This window comes from Phragmites australis, chromosome 13 (genome assembly GCF_958298935.1).
Source record: "Phragmites australis chromosome 13, lpPhrAust1.1, whole genome shotgun sequence".
NCBI lineage: Eukaryota > Viridiplantae > Streptophyta > Magnoliopsida > Poales > Poaceae > Phragmites > Phragmites australis.
The window spans coordinates 30386426-30394828 of NC_084933.1; the positions used below are offsets into that span (position 1 = coordinate 30386426).

Here is an 8403-nt window from a genome sequence, read left to right on the forward strand (position 1 = left end):
GGGGGTCAGCCCATAGCATTTTTCAGCAAATCTCTAAGCAGTAGAGCTCAAGCTCTTTCACCTATGATGAGGAGGCTTTAGCAATCTTAGAGGCAGCAAAAAAAGTGTAAACATTATTTTCTGAGGTCCAAACTGATTATCAAGACTGACCAAAGAAGCGTTAAGTATATTTCTGAGCAGAAACTTCATGATGGTATACAACAAAAACTCATGTTAAGGCTATTACAGCTGGATTTTCAAATTGAATACAAAAGTGGTAAAAAAAAATGTGGTAGCAGATGCTCTTTCCAGAAGGGACCATAGTTGCCATGCTATTTCTGCAGCTCAACCTCTCTGTATTACCCAAATTATCAAAATCTATGAAAATGACAACACCTGTCACCAGTTGATCACACAACTATCTTTGGTAGCCGATCCTTCCTCACCATATTCCCTACATTCTGGTATAATCAGGTACAAAGGGAGAATACACTTAGGCAATGATGCTAATACTCACCTCCAGATCACATCCGCTCTTCATTCTTCTGCAATTGGTGGTCACTTAGGCATTGCCGCCACTTCTCAAAGAATCAAGAGATTATTCATTGGTTTGGACTAAAAAAGGCAGTAGAACAGTTTGTCTCTACGTGCTCAGTATGTTAGTGAGCAAAATCTGAGCACTGCCACTCTCGAGGCTTCCTTGAACCACTTCCAATTTCAAACTTGGCATGGTCACAAATCTCCATGGATTTTATTGAAGGACTTCTAAAATCAAGTGGAAAAAATATGATATTGGCGGTTGTCGACAGGTTGACAAAGTACTCTCATTTTCTTCCTCTATCACATCCTGCCAGTGCACAAACTGCTGCTCAAACATTCATTGATAATATTTTCAAACTCCATAGGTTACCAACCATCATTGTTTCAGATCGTGATAGACTTTTCACCAGTGATTTCTAGAAAGTCCTTTTCAAATCCCTCAAGGTTTCACTCAACTTCAGTTCAGCTTATCATCCACAAAGCGATGGACAGACTGAAAGTGTCAAGCAGTGTTTGAAAAATTACTTGAGGTGCATGGCCTTCTATGAGCCCAAACGGTGATCTTCCTGGTTACCCCTTGCTAAGCGGTGGTATAACACAAACTACCATTCTTCTTTAAAATGCACACCATTTCAAGTATTATATGGGTTCCCTCCTTCATTGATAAGTGAAGTAAGCATCCCTGGACCAGAATTTGCTGCAAGGGACTTTCTAACAGAGAAACAAAATATAATCGCAGCTCTAAAATCCAATCTATCTCAAGCAGTTGCCCGCATGAAGAAATTTGCTAACCTCAAAAGATCTGAGCGAACCTTCAATGTTGGTGATTTTGTTTACCTCAAGATGCAACCTTATCGTCAGGTCACATTTGGCATCAGAAATATTATGGTCCATTCAAAATTCTTCAGAGAATTGGGTCTGTAGCCTACAAACTGCTACTTCCTGCTCATGTTCATATTCATGATGTCTTCCATGTGAGTCAACTCAAACGTCACTTGGGTTCTCATGCAATTCCCTCAGAAGACATTCCTCTGGTGGACTCTCATGGCCAAATCAAAACTAATCTAGTTGCGGTCCTGGAGACCAGAGCACTTCCTCGGAGTGACTCAGTGATCACCCAATGGCTGATTCAATGGGAGAACACTCCCCCGGATGACATGACTTGGGAAGACATAACGTTCATCAGATCCACCTTTTCGGACTTTTATGATCACACAATCAAAGAATGGTGGCCTCAAGATGCGTTTGCTCCTACTCAACCAGCCGCTCAATCACTCAAGCACTTGGGGACAAGTGCTATCTTTGGGGGGAGGCTTTGTCATGACCAAGCGGCTGCGGTTGAAGAGTAAAACAGGTTGTGATTGGAGAATACTGGTTCACTAATGGATCTATGGCTGGGGCGTTCCGCTTCTTGTTGTCGTTCATTTAGCTTTGTCGAATCAGTATAGTTAAAGCTGTCTTAGCTTTCGGTTAAATTCTGTTAAGCTTTTGTTTTATCATAGCTAAACTTGTAATCATACTGGGTAATATAACCAGCCGTGGTGGATGGTTGGAGGACATTCGAGACCTCATGTATTGCTTGAGTTCCAAGTAGAGTAATAGACTACCGTAGCTACTTTTCCCAATTTTTGTCCACGAATTCGATCTTTTCTTCACCCGATTCTCAAATTCGTGATCGATTCCATCTCTGGATCCATGCGGACCTATCAGGAGGTCTCAATGGCGGCCAGAGTTGGTGGGGGAGAGGGTGTGCAGTGAGCGGCTTTAGGTCAGTGCAACCTATGTTTTTCCCAAATTTATTCCCTAAAATAAAGCGGGTATTCACTAGTACGCCTCTGGTTCACTAGGCCCTGGAACTACGATACATTCTCCACCATAGACAAAGAGAATCGCTAAATCTCACCTAAGTGCTTTAGAGGGTTCAAGCACCTGAATTTTGGTGTATCGAATGTATACAAGATCTGTGCTTAGGGACGGTGAATATATGATGTAAGCAAAATTCATGTGTTTAAAGGCCTTGTAACGTCTTAGTTTTTGTTTACACATAGTTACCATCACTTTTTGGTGTAATTTTCAAGCAAACAAAACCACTCGAGGCATGGCAGTGAAAAGGCTACAAAAATATCGACAATTATTTCCCCCCAGAATCTACCAATATGGATTTTCTCAACAACAATGTTGACCGGTATTTCTTATTTAAATACATGTTTCCTTCCCATATCATCAAATAAAATGTCCCTTAAAATCAAACCGACCAAGGGGAAAAATAATCAACAGGTCGGATTGTCACTGTAGCCATAGAACAAATTAAGCTCAAGCTTAGTATGGCTCACTTTCGCGTGTGGATTAAGACACAATCAAGTCGTCGCCTACAATATTTACGGTCGCCGTCGCCTACAATATTTACAGTCGCCGTCGCCTACAATATTTACGGTCGCCGTCGCGAGCTCCCACACCTCAAGCTTGGACACCCCCAGCGCGTCAGTTCCATTGTTGAACACGAACAAGTGTCTGTTGCTCGTCGCTGCATGCTCTGGGTACACTCGAGCCGTGATGCAGACCCGTCCCCCAGCGCCGAAACTCTCCACGACCGAATGATCAATCTATTTTTAAAAAATATATATATAACGTCTTATTTGATTTATTTTACTGCATATTGTTAGCTAGCAGTAAGCTTCGCAAAAAAAAGGAATAATTAGAACAGAGCAAATCACTGATGCTGCAGTACGTGACGAAGAACTCACCAGGGTTCTTAGTTTTATGCTCCTGTGCTCCTCTATGTCAATGTCCACAAATCCTCCGTAGGGTGGCTTGTACACCCTTGCTCTTGTAGATGACCTTGTCAGGTCCGTGCACATGAGAACCTTGTACTTCTCATGGTGCTTGAACACCCTGAAGAAGACGGCCGTGTGTTCCTGCAGGTCGCCGGACGCCATCACGATGAGCCCGAACGGGCCGATGCCGCCTTGCACGGAGGCGCCCTTCTCCCCGCACAGCTTCTGGGGGTCCAGCAGCCAGTTGGGATCGAGCGTCTCGGCCTCCGCCAGGCTCGGGATCTTGAACACGACCTTCACATCCGCCTGCGAGCCCGCGACGCCGACGATCTCTTTCAGGGCTCCGGCATTCACCTCGGTTCGCTGAAGACCGACGCGTTTCGTCCTCAGCGTCTCGATCTCCTCGATGGGCCACTGCCGCAGCGTTTTGCCGTCCTTGTCCATCCACACCTTCCTCGGGAACGTCTGCATCGCACAAGCCAATGAGAAGTTAGCGGATCATCGAGCAGAGTGTGTCAGATTGGTCGGAGCAAAGCGTGAGGGGACCTGAACTCCAGACCAGCCCCTGGCGATGTCATCGGCCTGGCTGTCGGACTCGTTGGCCCACGCCCACAGCACGCGCCGGTTCTTGCGTGCGTCGAAGAAAGATTTGGACGCGTACACGTGCCCGTAGTCAAGGCGCCGCCAGTTCCGTACGTCGTCGCCGCGCTCTGGCTCCTCCAGCACGAAGGCGTCCGTCGCGTCGTCGTACCGCCCGACCATGTAGTAGTCCTGGAACGTGTCCATCACGCTGAGCTTGAGCACGTGCCTGACTCCGGGGCCGTTCGCCGACGTGTCGAACCCGTCATTGCCGTGCTCCTTCACGGGGAACAGGTCCGGGCACTCCACCATGCCCGCGGCGCGGGAGGAGTGGAGCGGCACGGCGTTCCGCTCCCAGCGAAGGAAGTCCGCGCTCCGGTAGATAAGCGTGGACGCCACGCCGCTGACCTCGGCGGACACGGCGATGCGCCACAGGCCGTCGCGGCCGAGCCACGCCGTCGATGGGTCGCGGAATTTGTCGCCAGGTACGTCGACCGGCAGCGGGATGACCGGGTTGTAGCTGGGCTTGTCCCACTCGCGGAGAAGCGGGTCGGACGTGTTCTTGGGAAATGCCAAATTCTGCACTTGCTCTTTCTTGGCGTCAATGCCCGTGTAGAGAATGGCAGGGGTGCCACCCGGGAGGATGGTGGCGGAGCCCGACCAGCATCCGTTGGCGTCGAAGGGCACCGTCGGGTCGAGCGCGTTGTCGAGGGCGGCCCAGTTGACGAGGTCGCCGGAGACGGAGTGGCCCCAGGAGAGGCTGCCGATGTCCCAGAGCGCGCCGTGCGGGTTGTACTGGTAGAAGAAGTGGTAGATGCCGTTGTAGTACATTGGCCCTGTTCGTTTCACGGAAATAACCGTCACTTTTCAGTACTCCAGTAAGTACCTCATGATCAACTTACTGTTACACATAGTCACATATTGTATAAGAAACCTGGTTCTACCGTCTTTTACTGTTAACATTCAAACGACTTCTATTGATATAAATGGAGGGCTGCAGTGTTTTCCTTGAAGATTGGGGCAATATTAGGTCCTATTTGTTTCAGATTATAAAAGCTAAATTATGATTAAAATCTAAAAGCTGAAACAAAGAGCTGGATTGTAAAAGCTGAATTCTGATCATAATCCAAAAGCTGAAACAAACAGCTAATTGGAAAAGCTGGATTGTTATAATCCAACACACAGATTGTAACAATTCAGCAATCTGTCTTCCACCAGATTGTAACAATCCACAATCCAGTTTTTACAATCCAGATTTTATAATTCAGCTTCTTACAATCCACAATCCATAAACTGCTTTTCACAATCTACAGCTGAAATAAACAGAGCCTTATACGTTTGGTGGAACATATGCAAAAAAAAACAAAATCGACGGGTGTCTGAAAGGTCACGAAGAAGATTAGTGAAGGTAGCGATAAGAGCAAAAGAGATATTAATAATTGGCGCATAGCTATGACCACCGAAGCTAACGATAACTAGTGGATTGCCACATAAACAACGTCATGTTGTCGGGGTTTACGCTTCTACGGTTTTTCTATAATACCTCTATATAGGCAGCTTCTGCCACGTCGAAACTTCATTTTCTTTGTTTCTGAACTTGAACCTTCTTAAATGAAATGACAAAGCACCTGCCACCTTCTTTAAAGAAAAGCAGTGTTTTCCAGACCGAATGAGCTCAATGGGCAGGGAATCAGAAACCTCGAGTCGAACACTTCTATTTACTGAATTCAATGATTTCTGTTCAAAGGTAATGACTAATCACTAGAGTCACAGAGCAGGTTAGGCATATGTATAAAATATGTCATCAGACACCAACTCCAAGCACGGCCACAGTAGCAGGAGCACTTGGCAAACCACTCAATCTACCCTACCATTGCCGGCCACACAAGCATCTTTTCTGGCTTGTTCCTTGCTTTCTTCGGTTCTTATCATCAATGGATAGGTTTGGTCTTGTTTGATTTTTGCTACTTAGAAGTAAAAAATTGAATTAAATAGTTTATTTTAGAAATGACTTTTAAAAAGTAAAAATAAACAAAAATTGTTATTATTACGAGAAGCCATAAATTAGTTTGGAGAAGCTTTTGTAGTTTCTGAGATATGATATTTTGAAAAGTATTATATATATTATACATTTTACCTGCTTCAAATGCTAATTCAAAATTAAATTTTCTATCAACAACTTTTCTACCATAGTTTTTAAAATCAGCTTTTGAAAAAAATCTGAGCCTAACCAAATAGGCCCAAGCTGTTCACTACTGGCAATTCTCTTCGCTGGACATCATCCAAACTAGGTTTGACCGATAACCAAAAAAAAAAAGTAGACAATCTGGGATGTAATTTGTGCTGCTGAATTAGATACACACAAGATATGATTAAGCGACCCAGTTTAGTAGTGCAAATCGAAACCTGTAGCTGTCAGATACCAAAGAGAAAGAAGAAGCAGGAGAGCGAGACGAGAGGACAGCACGTACCATTCGGATCTGATTGGCATCGGCAGCAATCAAGAATCCATCCGGATCAGCAGTTCGGCACGCAATCGGAAAATCACACGAATTGCTTCAGTTAAATCTGTCTTCGAATCAAACAATAGCACAAGCGACTCGAGAAGTCAGCAGCGTCCTTACCGTTCTGCCAGTTCTTGGCAGGCTGGAAGTGGTAGGCGGTTCTGCCACCATGGCGGCCTTCGCTCGAGGGGGTCAGCCGAGGAGTTGAAGACGAAGCCGCGAGGAGACAGAGGTGGAAGGCGACGGCGGCGCACGCGGCGAGAGGTAACCCCGCCATGGGACCGCGGGACGAGAGCGAAGTGAACAAGTGACCTCTCTCTGCTTGCTCTGCTTCTGCTTTGCTCGCTGAAGACTCCCGGATTAATAAGGCAACTCCAGGAGGTACTTAAATTTACATCATCTAAAACACTATTATAACATCCCTATTATTATTACAGCCTCTCTCATTCCATCCATCTCCAGCAGATCCCTTATATCTGGATTTCTTTTTTCTCTTTCATATTTTTTTAATGTTACGTGGGCTACCGCCATAACCGCCCTAGCAGGTTTAAATTTTAAATAATCGGGGTTCATTTGACGCAAAAATGGAACATCGAAATTTTATGGTGACATTTGGAAGGTTTTTAAATTCATAAAATTATCTATGATATGTGGTGGGGCTTGTTGCGGAAGACAACGTGGCTTGCAGAGAAAGGTTTTAGAGTAGTGGCTTCCTGTGGAAGGAAGGGAGCTTGCTTCCGCCAGAAGATTGTGCGTGGCACTATAAGTAGGAGGGAGGAGGATGGTTAGATTTGGAAGTCACCGAAATGGATCCTCAGCAAGCTTGGAAGGAATACTTGAGGGAGTTATGTTTCTCGTCCAACGACTCGTCCGATGAAGAAGATGAATTGTTCATGGAGGGTATGAGAGCTTGGCAAGCCGACTTGGAGGAATCAGAGAGGCGACCATGGGGCGGCTCAGTGCCAGGGCGGAAGCGCATCGACCGGTTCCGGCTCGAGGGCCATATGAGGTTGTTCAACGACTACTTTATCGATCCCCCCGTGTACCCCGACTACGTATTCCGACGCAGGTATTGTTTCATTTGCTAGTGTTAAGGTGTACAAAATCGGTGGGTTGTTCGTAATCATGTGCGTTGTTGCAGGTTCCGGATGAAACGCAACCTGTTTCTGAAGATAGTTGCAGCTGTTGAAGAGAAGGACCCCTGGTTCCAGCAGAGGAGAAACGCAGCTGGAGAGCTCGGGCTATCGACATTGCAAAAAGTGATTGCGGCATTTTGTATGCTAGCATACGATGCGCCGGCTGATTCTCTCGATGAGTGCCTTCGGCTTGGTGAGAGCACCATCATTGAGAGCATGCGTCGTTTTGTCAATGCTGTTGTGCAAGCATTCGGCGATGAGTACCTTCGTTCTCCTAATGAGGAGGACATTGCGCGTTTGCTAGTCATCAACTCGCGTAGAGGCTTCCCCGGGATGTTAGGAAGCGTTGATTGTATGTATTGGAGGTGGAAGAACTGCCCCACGGCGTGGGCCGGGTCTTATACGGGTCATGTTAACGCTCCGACTATCATTCTCGAGGCGGTAGCATCGCACGACCTGTGAATCTGGCATGCCTTTTTTGGCGTGCCTGGTTCGCTAAACGACATCAATGTCCTCCACCGATCACATCTCCTCGATGACTTAGCCGCCGGAGAGGCACCAAAGGTTAATTACACAATCAATGGTCACGAGTACACTATGGGTTACTACCTTGCCGACGGAATTTATCCAGAATGGGCCACGTTTGTGAAACCCATTCCGTCGCCTGTCGGGCGGAAGCGCCAACACTTCGTCGTGCAACAAGCGGCGCCTCGTAAGGATGTCGAGCGCGCCTTCGGAGTACTCCCGTCGCGGTTTCCCATTGTTCGGGGGGCAACACGGTTGTGGGATGAGGAAACTTTGTCCGCCATCATGACCGCATGCATAATCATGCACAACATGATTATTGAAGATGAGCGTGAAGACAACGATGTGGAGTACGTGTACGAGGGA

The 8403-nt window shown here is 46.5% G+C and overlaps 2 protein-coding genes across 3 annotated transcripts; one reads left to right on the plus strand and one right to left on the minus strand.

The window, feature by feature from the left end:
- Positions 1-2618: 2618 nt before the first annotated feature.
- LOC133889133 (beta-fructofuranosidase, insoluble isoenzyme 7-like) lies at positions 2619-6727 on the minus strand. Of its 2 annotated transcripts, XM_062329597.1 has the most exons (5): positions 6497-6727; positions 6344-6352; positions 3840-4708; positions 3264-3758; positions 2619-3122 (listed from the first exon to the last, which is right to left on the minus strand). In XM_062329597.1, the coding sequence occupies exons 1-5, from the start codon at positions 6651-6653 to the stop codon at positions 2898-2900; spliced, it is 1755 nt and encodes a 584-aa protein (XP_062185581.1). In that variant the 5' UTR covers positions 6654-6727; the 3' UTR covers positions 2619-2897. The 2 variants fall into 2 exon arrangements, with proteins under 2 accessions (XP_062185581.1, XP_062185583.1); XM_062329599.1 differs by lacking the exons at positions 6344-6352; positions 6497-6727 and adding an exon at positions 5416-5914.
- A 455-nt stretch (positions 6728-7182) lies between these two features.
- On the plus strand, positions 7183-7974 carry LOC133889624 (uncharacterized). The gene is made up of 2 exons (XM_062330074.1): positions 7183-7445; positions 7518-7974. The coding sequence occupies exons 1-2, from the start codon at positions 7183-7185 to the stop codon at positions 7972-7974; spliced, it is 720 nt and encodes a 239-aa protein (XP_062186058.1).
- Positions 7975-8403: the final 429 nt, after the last annotated feature.